The sequence below is a fragment of the Colias philodice genome, unplaced genomic scaffold (assembly GCF_061535455.1).
Source record: "Colias philodice isolate Cphi_HAF_F1 unplaced genomic scaffold, ilColPhil1 Martin Lab GWU primary ptg000018l_1:1-1108441, whole genome shotgun sequence".
Lineage (NCBI taxonomy): Eukaryota > Metazoa > Arthropoda > Insecta > Lepidoptera > Pieridae > Colias > Colias philodice.
This window is the reverse complement of record NW_028322190.1, coordinates 485,850-498,899: the sequence shown is the minus strand read 5'-3', so window position 1 is coordinate 498,899 and position 13,050 is coordinate 485,850. Positions and strand designations below refer to the sequence as shown.

Sequence of the window (13,050 nt, the reverse complement as noted above, 5' to 3'; positions counted from 1 at the left end):
AATAGTATATCATAGCTATCTGCACTATTTAAGTATTACTAGCATTTATAATAATTTTATGGAAATAGGGGAAATAAATGAAAGACAAAAACAATATTTGTAAAAACATTTATTTTCATTATATTCAGCTTAAATTAAAAATAACTATTCTAAAGGCGGGTGTTTATCAGTAAAGCACTGAAGGCTACAGTAAATTACCACATTATAAATTAAATAAAATTTAACTACAAAATACATTTATATTTTATCTATAACAGCTGAATCTGTTATAGCATTCCGATATCGAGTGTGGTTGATGGTCCCAAAGCCTGGCGTTTTCTTTGCTGAAAAAAAAAAAACATTTAAGTATTTAAGCACATGGATGAATATCTAGAAATAATGATTTATTATTCTTTTCATACCATTTGTAAATTGTTATTGTTTAAATTCTAAATATTCAAAAATAAATTTCCTAATGTTATGCAATAAGAATTTTATTTCAATATAACAGGAACATTTAGTGATGTACCTAGATTTTACGAGAAAAAAAATATCACGACATTGCGCTATGAAAATATTCAAAATTATGATATTAGTGGAATAAAAACTACAAATACTGCTTGAACACACATTCAACAATCAACATTAAATTTTGCTTACATCCATACTAATATTATAAATGCGAAAGTAACTCTGTCTGTCTGTCTGTTACTCAATCACGCCTAAACTACTGAACCAATTTTCATGAAATTTGGTATGGAGCTATTTTGATACCCGAGAAAGGACATAGGCTATCTTTTATCCCGGGAAAATGACGCAATCCCGGAAATCCCACGGGAACGGGAACTATGCGGGTTTTTCTTTGACTGCGCGGGCGAAGCCGCGAGCGGAAAGCTAGTAATATATAAATATAATAAAAAACTCACTTAACGAAGTACAGTTGGAACGCAGCTAAGAAGTTTCGCTGCGAACGCGCATGCAGCTTGCATAGCTGCAGTTTTTCACATTCTTCCTCACTGAGAAAGAGAATAAATATAACGGTAAAGTTCTTTGTCTTTGATGTTAGTCATTTATTTATATTCGTCATGATCGATGTCTAACAGAGACACTGAGAAAGATGAAAATAATTTTATATGTATGTATATCTTATGATTGCTATTTTTACTCATATGAATGCGATGTTAAAATCTCTATGGTTTCGAAACTACCTCAGTTTTATAATCAGGTATTAATTACTTGTATATATAAGTACTTGTAAACGATAAAAAATTTATCATAAAAAATTTAAATTATTTTCTAATTACAACGAGATAATCTTACCTTCGCCTAGTTCTAATTCTACTCAAGCTTTTATCTGCAAATCCAGCTCCTATAGATAGAGATGGGTTAATGAATCTTCTCTCAATCCTGTGATATGTTTCATCGCTTATTCCTGTAAAAAAATATATTTTACTGTGAGCTTTATCCATTTATTGCACGCCTCATAAGCGAAGCGTTGAGGTGGGTACTACTGTCACTTCGCGCAAAACATCTGATTTTTCAAACTTAAAATGTCTTTATGTATCATACATTGCACTTGTAAGATAATACATACACACACATATTAAGAAAAAACACTATTTTTAACGTTCATGATATTTTTGATGACAATTTTGTTATTTAAACTAGTTAAAAAACAGTTTAAAAAAGTTCTGTCTTGGACGTCCGTGTGTCTGTATGTGCGGATCCTTTTTTTGTTAACACGATAGCGACCGAAATACTTTACTAATCGAGTCTTTTTTTTCTCTTACGCTTGAGTATGCTCAGGAATAGAACCCTTTCATTTTTCAGGGTCTGATTCGATGTGGTTTAATTGTTATTAAATAAACAAAAATAATAATTAATAAATATTTATTAAAAAAAAATTATGAGGCGTGCACTTTTGGATTTTCCAAATTATTTACCTTTTTTGATAGATTTAGATAACAATAAATTAATTTAGATAAGTATCATAGTTTTATCTCAACTACAATTTTATAAAAATATTTTTTAAATTAATATAGATAAGTAAGTACTTACATATTAGCAAGGTCTTATAATAAAAATAATTTTCAGTTTACGAAAATGTTAACGAGAAAGAAAAAAAAAAATTAACTAATAATTAAGTAAAACATGTTTAAAATCTTACCATTTCTCGAATCATCTATAGGCACACAATACACAACACAAAACACAGCGACCAACACAATCAATTTTCCCTCCATTTTTGCTACACTTTATGTCTTATCCTCAATGTCAGTTGTAACTTTTGAACTCGTTTTTATACCATGAAAAATCCCTACCACTATGCTGAAACTAATGACGTCATTCGCACCGAGTAATGATTTTTATAAATTTATAAGTGTGATTATGAGCCGCTAATGCAATTTATTATAAAAACACATAATACATACGTAGGCGCACGTGAAATGGGATAGCGGAGAAATTAGCGTAAATCTATACATCTATACATCTATACATAATATAATAATATAATATAATATAATAATATAATAATAATATAATAATATATAATAAAATCGTAGGAAAGTCAAAACTGTACATTGAATATTTTTTTAAAAGAATACTTGATCCATGATCTATAATCGATATAGAAGCCAAAAATATAGTTTTTAGAATTTTTGTCTGTTTGTCGGTTTGTCTGTTTGTCTGTTTGTCTGTATGTATTTCCGGGCTAATCTCAGAAAGTACTGCATAGATTTACTTCAAATTTTGCATGAATATTCCTAAGAGGTCGGGTGAGGATAGTTTAAACATATTATCATGATATCACCTTCGCGGGAGGAGCTGTGAACCTTTATTTTTCTTACATATTCCGTGTACTACGACAGCGTACAATCTAAAGACTCATGTTTAAATGTTGGTTTCGAGTAAGCCATGCTATTATCTAGCTTTACAAAATAAAAACTATGTCATTTACGTAATTTGGGCAGAGAAACAGTTTAATGAATTTAGTAGTATAAAGACAAATTTGAAACAGCGCCATCTATGAGATTTCGTAAAAATCAAATCAATTTACATGTTATCACTACTGAACAACTGTTGAAAATTAATAATTTAAATATAATCATGTTATTTATTTAACTCTTTAACCCATATCTTCCCTTCCCTATAAGGTGCGCTTATATTTCGTGTGAATATACTACATTTTTAAAAGTGAGGGTAGATGTTTATTATTTTAAGTCAAACTAGACACCATTACAATTAATCTAATATTGATTGTGTTCATTGGTTACATTTTTGATCTTCGTGTTTTATAAATTTATAAAGAATAGAAAAAATTCGATCACGAGGCGGGACTCGAACCCACATAATTTCGTGATCGAATGTTTCTATTCTTTATAAATTTATTATTTATAAATTTATATTTATAAAGCATTTGAATAAATAAATAAATAAATAAAATTAAAATAAATGTCATAAAACCAAAAATATCAAATTCAATCTTCGTGTTTTGTGAATTTTCACCATGCGTTCCCACAAAAGGTAAGTTGTTACTTTTATAGGTATTTATTTTTATAATGATAGCAATTCATGTTTTTTATTGGTTTTATAATGGTTTTATATTACACTTTTAGAATGAAATAATAAAATGATGAATTCTTTTTGACTTTTACAAGATTTTGAGGTGCGTTGGGAACAGTAGTTTGTTGATAAAATTTTATTTGTAAGTAGCTTTTTTTATTGATTTACAATTATTAACGTTTGATTTTTTATTTACAGATTCAATGTTCATAAAATTATATCGCCTTTGGAAGACTATTTCTGCTGACAATTTTACAACACCACTTGAAAATTGATGATTTGATGATGAAGATAGTGGCAGCAAGGATTAAGTGGAAATTAGTAATCCGCTTCGTCAATTTTTGACTGAAGTTAATGTCCAACGTATGGTTCAATCATTGGAAGTATCTCGGGTAATTTTGGAGGATATTTTTCAGGAAGGAGAGGAGGGGCAGCCAACCACATATCAAACTACTACGTTTTAGTACCGAAAAAAATGTTATTGCCAAATGAAACATAAATTTTGCACTCACAACTGTACAAGTTATGATTTTTATTCTGACTTTGCTGTTATCTGATTATAATATTTATCGTTATGGCTATCGAGGTACCGACCGTACTGGGATGAGAGTACATGATATTATACCTACTCATCATCCAGGATTGCTTAGAGCATTTTCACACTGAAAAAGATGTTTTCTTTGAATCGTAGTTGCTTCATTTATTTATTTTTAATCATTTTACATAATATGTTTTATATTTGCCCATTTTCATTATATTTTATAAATAAAATGGAACCAACATAACTTTGTTGTGTAGGTATCATTTCTCTATTAATAATCCGTAGGCATATTTTCCGAGCACCCCATTTAAGGTGCGGTCCTGAAATTATAAAAAGTTAATGTATACTTTTGCCTAATATAAGCTCAAGATCATTTTTAGATAAAAATAACAAAAAGAACTTATTTATTAAAATTTAGTAGATAAAAGAAATTATGTTACGATTTTATAAGAAAACACAGTATATTTATTAGGCGGCGGTGATCTCTTCCAGGCAAAAGATATTCATCAGCTCAATAAAATTGAATAGTTGTTGTTAGTTATTCTTTAAATTCACTGATTGTAATGAGCATTTCCGCATGCAAGTTGTATCGTAGTTTAGATATATCATAGTTTTGACACATTACAGTTCCAACAAAACCCTCAAATTTTTGAGCAGAGTTGAGCAAGATAATTTAAAAAATGTGCTGTGTTAAGTACCTATTATAGAAAAGGTTAGTTCGTTGATAATTATCATTTCTTCATCATTTACATGGGTGTTGTTAAATGTTAGTAAAAATAAACTTTGACTGTTAATACTTTTGTTCAGTATTTACCTGTATGATTATTGCTTGGTAATTAATATGTATATTTTCATGTCGTATAGCTAATTATAAACATAAGTGTGATGTGAAACTAGCTGGATTTATTTTTACACACTCACAGCCATATATTTTATATTAAAATAGTGTAAATCATAATATTTTTTCACAATTAAAAATATTTCCTTTTTTCTGATGGTGTTGGCATCGAATTAAACCGCGCTGTCGTTTCGTTCACTAAAAGTGATGTTATGAGGACCGAATATGTAGCCGCCTCAACTTACGGAAACGAGAGTAACCTGCGTTGTCTGTTAGTTATTGTATAGTCGAATTTAACGTTACATGGAAATTGGAATCTAAATATATTATGTATACTTAGGTATATTAAATCTGTACATGAAATATATTTCCTAAATAACTATCACGGGGTGATTAGGGATCGACACTGATGCCAAAGAAGCAAACAGTAAAATTTTTGTCCGTATAACCGGTATAGAAACAAAAACTACTCGACGGATTTAAACGAAACTTGGTACAATTATTTTTCATATTCCTGAGCAGAGCAGTAACTCCATTTTTAAGCTTTCGTCGCGTGTGCAACCTTAATGGTTAAAGCTACACAGAAATCATGTATGAAAGAAATGTTCTCCTTATTATATAAAAAATATCTCCCGACATCATAAATGTCTATCTTTTATGGTTGACTCACAATAACACGTGTAACTTCCGATAGCTTAGGAGTTCGAAGCTTTCTGATTATATTTGTCTATAACACTCTCAGTCCGTTTTAACTCAATTTTTATTTTCATGCATCAGTGCCACCTAAAAAATCTTTATCTCGAAATTCGAGCAAAGCTAAGAAAATGAGAAATAAGAGTTCTCAAGAATCGTTAGAGGTATACTCTAGGCCGAAAACAACACGTGTTATGCCGAGAACCTGAAACCGCTTCACAACGAGAATTGCGGCTCACAGCTGACCGCGAACGGCATGTACTATCCCGTGAGACCGAAACCTTCACTGAGAGGGTATAACGTCTCACAGCTGATCACGGCCGTCACATTTTATCTCGACAATCTGAAACTTTTACTCAATATGAAGACCGTTTGACAAATGATAGGGTGCACCATAATATTATTCGATCTCTTGAAGATGAACATGAGCATAAGCAATGACTAGAGTAGGGACGCGAATATTACAATTAATTGAGACAAAAACGATTATTAAGTTTGTTTAATGAAAGATTAAGAATTGAAACTATTCGGTCTCTGGAAACGGACGAATAGCGAGAGGCCCCTCTTACTGCAGACAGATTTCGCATAGTCTTAATGACTTAGAGGTAAACATAGAAGATCAATCTACGAATTCGGTGGTGGGGTCCGACAAATATAAAAGTGGGTTTTCTTATAACCTCACAATTGATTACAGATCATCTTCTGTATAGGCGATATTAACGTAGTATGTTATTTTTGTAATGCTTTAAAGTGGAGTAAGGAGTCGGCTTTCGTTTGAAGATACACCGGAACCTTTGAAATCACTACTTTTAGAGGAACATGACGTGCAATCTAAACAGTTCTTAGACAATATTCGCTCTTATAGTAGTGCGTTTCAAATGATCCTTTGGTGCTCAACAATTATCAGAAGGTCCTTTCATGCTTACTTTTAAGATACAAGGTCAAGTTTACCATTTGATAGGATCCCTTTTGCCTGAAGGCCAACCTAAGTTTCTTTAAATATATTTTGTATTCGACTACAACGAATAGTCGAATACAAGAATTATCAATATTTCTCGAATTTAAAACTGAACTCATTTCACAATTTTAGAACATGTTTCATCAGGTTAATTCGTATGTATGCAGTTTTAAATCGACATTAGAAGCTTTTCCTCAAGATGGTGATATTAATATAAGATTGTTATAAATGCCGATAGACGGACGTCTATCGGCACTCAGGAACTCCCTGGGCGTGTATAACGCCCAGGCCACAGTATTACAATTTTTCGCATATTTTCGCATAGCAAAGGAGGGTTGAACTGACATGATTTAAAAGAGCAACTATGGAGTTTCTTGCCGGTTCTTCTCCGTAGATACTGCTTTCCGAATCGGTGGTAAATTTTAAAATATGTAATGACGTTTCAAAAGTGCTTCTATAAGAAGTCTAATTGAATGAATAAATGTTTGAGTTTGAGTTGAGTTTGAGGGGAACTCGCGGGGGGTCAAGTGACGCGGGCCACGTACCATTAACATGCTTAGTTTGTGGTACCGAGCGCGAAAGAAAGTCATCGTGTTTTTGTTTTGTTACTATGTAAACTAACGTAATTTAATACTTAGGTACATATTCTATAACGGTGCGCTCAAACTGTTAATCTACATTTAATTTAGATTATTATTTGAAATACTAAGTAATGTAGAATTTAAATCACATTCCTTCATGTTTTCCTCAGATTTTCAATTTTCTCCGATTTTAAGATTTTCAGAGTGTTCAATTTTAATGTAGTTAAATTTAATAAGAGACAATTAAGAACATTCAAAAATAAAGTGTCACGTATTTTTTTTAAACGACGAATGACCTAAAACGACGTAATCGCGGACGAAGTCGCGGGCAACAGCTAGTTAATGATACAATGAGGAGGAGAAAGACCTTGCTCTGTGGTTTTTTGCCCTGCAGAGATGCATTTGTTTTTGATTATGTTGAGGTTTTGGTATTATAATTCCTCACCCTTGCTCTAGCTGGCCCGGGTCCAGTCAGAGTAAATTAAAAATCTTAAAACGTGTTATTAATTATTGTGTGCTCTCTATTGTGGCACCCCGTATACAATCCAAATCCACTCAATAGTTTTTGAGACATTACGTTTACCTACAATATATAGGTAATAGTTAAAGGTAGTAGTTACCATAATTTGTACAATTTACTACAATGTACCTACCTATAAAAATATTATGTAACTCATCGTTTGAATGAAAAATTAACAGACTAATTAGTAAAGACGAGTTAAATACAATAGCGTTTATATTCTGACTCATATAGTAAACTCTTGTTTATCCGAACCGCGTTTACCCGAGATCCGCTTTATCCGAAATAATAATGCCAATTTTTTATCGAAAGAGTAGGTTATAAGAAAAATCTTTTTTTCCAAAGCAAAGCTGCTAAACGGCGGAATTGTGCCCTTTTTTTCCAACAAAAAAATAACTAGATATATCCTATACATTTATATCTAGGTTTAGCATTTTATGTACGCACGTCACTTACTTATATGGTCGTATTTCATACAATTCGTGGTTTTTCACGCGTGATAATAAAGGACTTCAGTTTATCCAAAATTTACGTTATCCAAAAAGGCCGTTGTCCGCATCTGAAGTCGGATAAACGGTAGTTTACCGTTCTTAGGTTATACTTTACGTTTAACTCTAGCGCTCTATCAAAGACATTAGGTGATAATTAATTTGGTTTGTCTCAGATTTAAATACGAATTTACTTGTTCTAATTTATTGAGACGAATTCAAGACACAGAAACTAAACAGTAAACACATAGGAAAGAGTATTTATGTATGGGATTCTTCTCTACATAAGTGTATCAATAATATATGCGCTGTAATTGATTAGATTATCAATAATTTATAAAAATCTCTATATTCTCATTCATAGATATGCAGGAAGTTAATTTATGAACGTCACCTTGTGAGCATGATTCTATTTTAGGATTGTTATTTAAAATTGCTCTAACATTTCTGATAAATAGATGATTACGATATTTGAACTTTCAATCATTGCTTAAAAATTGCTTGAAACGTCACAGATGTGTGAGTGTGTTAAAATAGGAAATAAGTAAGCAAATAAGGGTTAATGATAAAAATATAATTCTTATTCATATCTAATAAGTGTGTACCTATGTGTCTTCAAAATTCGAAGATGAGATAATATGTACCTATATGTAGCAGGCAAATTGTAATATTTCGCCGTTTACAAACGGTCGGCATTTTGTAATATGCCGAAAATTCGTAATCAGAAATTTTTGGTTTGGATAAGGGGGTGGGTTAGGTTAGGTTCGTGTTTTTTAAAACCTTTTTTATTTTTTGTGTGGGTCTATAAAAGTAGGCGTTTTAAACAACAGGTACTTTATTACGTAGGTACCTATTTATAGGTACTTACCGAAACTTTACAACGAATAATAGTAACTAATTGATTAACCTTTCTTAGCTATGTAGGTAGGTATATCAGGAGTAAGATCTAATATTGACTTCATATATTTTCATGTAGATATCTTAATTTTTCATATCTACAAAGCAGGATATAAATTAATCATGTGTCAAAGATGTGTAAAATGTACTAAAGAATTGAATCACCACTCAAAAATAACAAAATATAGGTAGCATGAACACGTATTATTTCGAATAGCGATTCTTTGGCTTTTCAATTTACACAATGAAAACTGGTTCGAACCACAGTTATCACAGAAAATGCTAAATATGGGTATATTAAGCTAAAAACGTACGACAAATTACTTAGACAATATGCCAAGAAATTAGAAGTAGTAAATTCTAAATAAATAAAGAATAAAAAAGTCAACATGTCATAATATTATCATTAATGATGATGACCTTACGAGCCTTTGAAATTGGTAACAAGTGAAAAAATTGGAACATTATATGGGTCGATCAACTTTTAATGGTATTTATTTTTATAAACCCATTTAAAGGAAGAAAGCAACGATAATAAAATTGATTTATTAATTCCTTCGCAACCTTAATGCGAAATTTACGTTCTTTTGCTTTTTTCACAATTATGTAATTATAAATAGTATCCTATACATACTTACTTTTAGGAAAGACTTTCAGTCAAAGAGTCTCCATGTGACAACACTCGCTGTAAAGTGTTCGAAATGTTGGCCGTTGGGTAAATAATATAATAAAGTCTTTAATTTCTAAATGTAGAATACTAATAAATCAAAAGAAAATACTATACCTTACTAGTCTATTGGATAATTAATAATTTCAATTAATATTTGTATGGATACTGTATAATATTATGTACAGGCTATTTATGTGCTTATTATTTTTTTATAATTTAGAACTTTTATTTTATTTACATATAATATATTATGTAACTAACTACATATAGTTATAATTTTGTACTCCACTTGTTAAAGAAGATAATTTTATGAATATTATATTAACTTCTGTATACAAGTAAATACATACAATTATTTAGATTGATGTTAACATTAAACAATTATTAACTGTATGTGAAAAAAATATAGCGCAGATATGGCTCAGATGAAGCTAATATTATCCCGCCAAAATGATTGGCAATTTTTTTATTTACTGAAATATCTTAATGTAAGAACATTGCCGTATTTCATCATCTTTAGTAATGGGCATTGTTAAAATGTTGTGCAATATATTCATCTAGTAGTAGTAACTAGGTAAAGATAATGTTCTTACAATAAGGTACCTGCATTATCTTATTCGGTAAAATAAATAAATTTAATAATTTAAAAAGAATTTAAATATTATAAAGGACATCGCCGCGCTAGTATAAAAAGTATCCAAAACGATTGAATATAAATAAATAATAATTTTAGAAATTATCTGATTAATTAAAGTTCAATAAATAAAAAAGTACAATAGGAATTCATTTATTTTTAATCGGCTGGCTCTAAATTACACAAATGCGAAGTTATAATTAGGCAATACCACAGACTAATAATAATATACTACGGCAATACATGCAGGCCTATGCCTACGATAAATTTTGTTTACATTTTTAGTTTTACTATTCGACAGTAGATGTATCTTTAATAAACATGTACAGTCTTTCAGTGTCCACCAGAGGGCAATATAATCAATCACAAAATTAAATTATTTATTCTATTAGCCGATAGATGGCACTATTCGGTAAGAAATTCCTGATTTAACTGGAAATTTCGCGAATAATTGTGCCGCTTCTAGACGATAGATGGCGCCCATCGCTATGGCTTATACATTTTAAGTCTACTACCACCCACTAGAGGGCTCTATTCTCAATATAAAAATAAATTAGTTGTTCTATTAGGCAATAGATGTCCCTGTTTGTGAAGAAAATTCGTGTTTTAACTAGAAATTTTGCGATTTATGGTGTCGCTTCTAGACGACAGATAGCGCTCATCGCTAGGGTATATAAAAGCCGGCTTCTGTTTGTTGCGTCAGTTGATAAATAAACATTGACGCGTTGAAAGAGCGATAATCGAAGAAATTAAGCAAAATGTCTCTAGTTCCGTATTGGTTGCGACATTTGAGGAATCTCACGTACCGAGATCCAGTTATGAGAGTTTTGGAAGACCCTTTCGCTGTATTTGCGAAGGACCCGTTCTTCCGTGATCCTGTAAAATATATACGACAAGTGACAGCGCCGTTGGAAAATGAAAACCATGGAATTGAAGGAGTTTACTCCGATTCAGAGGTAAAAATGGATGGGAAGAAGGTGGAAGTGCATTTGGACGTACAGAATTTCACCCCAGAGCAGATTCAGGTGAAAACCGTTGGCAATGAAATAATGGTTGAAGGAAAGAAGGAGGTTAAACGTGAGGACGGTTGGACGAGGAGTCACTTCGAAAGGAGGTTCCTGTTGCCCGAAGGTTTCCCGCCAGAACGCGTGGAATGTCATCTGGATAAAGGGAAGTTGAAGTTGGTCGCTTTCAGATCAGAACCTTTACCTGAAAGAAATATCCCGATCCAAGATAAGAGCAACGACAGCGGCAAGACATAATCTGTATAAAAATTAGTTCTTTATTTATAAAATCTTAGACTGATTAGATTTTTATGTAAGTTTGTTATTAGTTAATAAATAAAATACCTTTCAACAATAGCGTTGTTTCATTGTTTAACCCTGTTTAACCAGTATGCATATTTATTAAAATACCTATTGAGTATATTATTTTTTCCTGTAAAACATATAGAAAGAAATAAAGAAAATAATATCAGTTCACGGAACAAATAATGTTATAAGTACAAATTTTTTATTATACATACTTATATTTTTGCCTACTCCATATGCATTTAGTAAATTCGGTTATTTCAATGTTAAAAACAGACTCTACTAGGCCTCCTTTGTTCAAACAAATAATTTTTAGGGCATAACGATTGATAAATATGAACTTTTGATAAGTTAAACCAAAGAATACCTACCTATAATGAACCTAAGCAGCCGATATTCATTATTAAATATTGTCTTTATAATTATATACCGACTCTTCCACGGCTCTATCTAAAGTTTTCACCCTTTCCTACAAAATCACAACCACTCATATACTTAATACATATATTTTCATCACATCACACATCATCTACACAATATACTATTCGACAATCACCAAACATCAAATATGAATCATCTTCGACCACACGCACTCTTCAAAAGCATTCCAAACGTTGATGAGGTGCAGATAACTTGTCAATAATATCTCGGTAGACGTCCATCAGAGACCTTGGAGAGAATAACAGACAGACAGCCTGAGGAGCTATGAATAATAACGCATTATCATATTCCAATCGGTAGATTTATTAATATCCTTCACGCAATTTTCAATCAAATCTTTATTTATAGAATGCGGTTACAAAATATTCACATTTGATGCATATATTCTCTTTTACTCTACATTATTGCATTTGAAATTGCTATGAAAATTACCTTCATACTCATCCTATACATCTATTGTTTCGAATGAAATTAAGGTTATCTGAAAAACATAGTTTTCCATAGGTAACACAGTTTTTCGTATGTACTTAGGTACGAGTTAACTTACACTTTAATTTCATGTTTAATGCGATTAAATAAATAAAATACGTCAATAATAACAAATGTTTTATTACATCATACTTTTAATAAATATTCATGTTTTTGTTACGGAAATTGAAGTAACAACCAAGCTATGGATAAGTTTACATAAAGAAATACTTAAAAACTTACTTATCTACTAAAGTCCATATCAAATCACTCCAAATAAAAAAAGTAACTTTTGTACCAAAATTTCCAATCATTATAATAGTATCTCTGAGTAGATAGCATTAAACCCTTAAACCAACTGCGTCGTTTGTTTTCACAGAGCCTAACCCTACGTAACCGATATTTTACTGTTTCTAGTTACTACCCGGTAAGGCCAAGAGCACAATTAGTCGATTTTAACCGACTATA

At 31.1% G+C, this 13,050-nt stretch overlaps 2 protein-coding genes across 2 annotated transcripts; one reads left to right on the top strand and one right to left on the bottom strand.

Moving 5' to 3' along the window:
• Positions 1-160: 160 nt before the first annotated feature.
• Positions 161-2,233, bottom strand: LOC149474834 (uncharacterized). Its single transcript, XM_089714102.1, has 4 exons — positions 2,147-2,233; positions 1,300-1,411; positions 906-995; positions 161-323 (listed from the first exon to the last, which is right to left on the bottom strand). The coding sequence occupies exons 1-4, from the start codon at positions 2,220-2,222 to the stop codon at positions 245-247; spliced, it is 357 nt and encodes a 118-aa protein (XP_089570228.1). The 5' UTR covers positions 2,223-2,233; the 3' UTR covers positions 161-244.
• An 8,847-nt stretch (positions 2,234-11,080) lies between these two features.
• On the top strand, positions 11,081-11,714 carry LOC149474833 (heat shock protein Hsp-16.1/Hsp-16.11-like). The gene has a single exon (XM_089714074.1). The coding sequence runs from the start codon at positions 11,122-11,124 to the stop codon at positions 11,623-11,625; it is 504 nt and encodes a 167-aa protein (XP_089570200.1). The 5' UTR covers positions 11,081-11,121; the 3' UTR covers positions 11,626-11,714.
• Positions 11,715-13,050: the final 1,336 nt, after the last annotated feature.

Excerpts from the sequence above, each read along its gene's own strand:
- LOC149474834 (XM_089714102.1), bottom strand. The coding sequence starts at position 2,222 with ATGGAGGGAAAATTGATTGTGTTGGTCGCTGTGTTTTGTGTTGTGTAT. Across the intron at positions 996-1,299 it reads AGAATTAGAACTAGGCGAAG|TGAGGAAGAATGTGAAAAAC; the intron begins GTAAGATTATCT and ends TCTCTTTCTCAG. Across the intron at positions 324-905 it reads TTCCAACTGTACTTCGTTAA|CAAAGAAAACGCCAGGCTTT; the intron begins GTGAGTTTTTTA and ends TTTTTTTTTCAG.
- LOC149474833 (XM_089714074.1), top strand. The coding sequence starts at position 11,122 with ATGTCTCTAGTTCCGTATTGGTTGCGACATTTGAGGAATCTCACGTAC.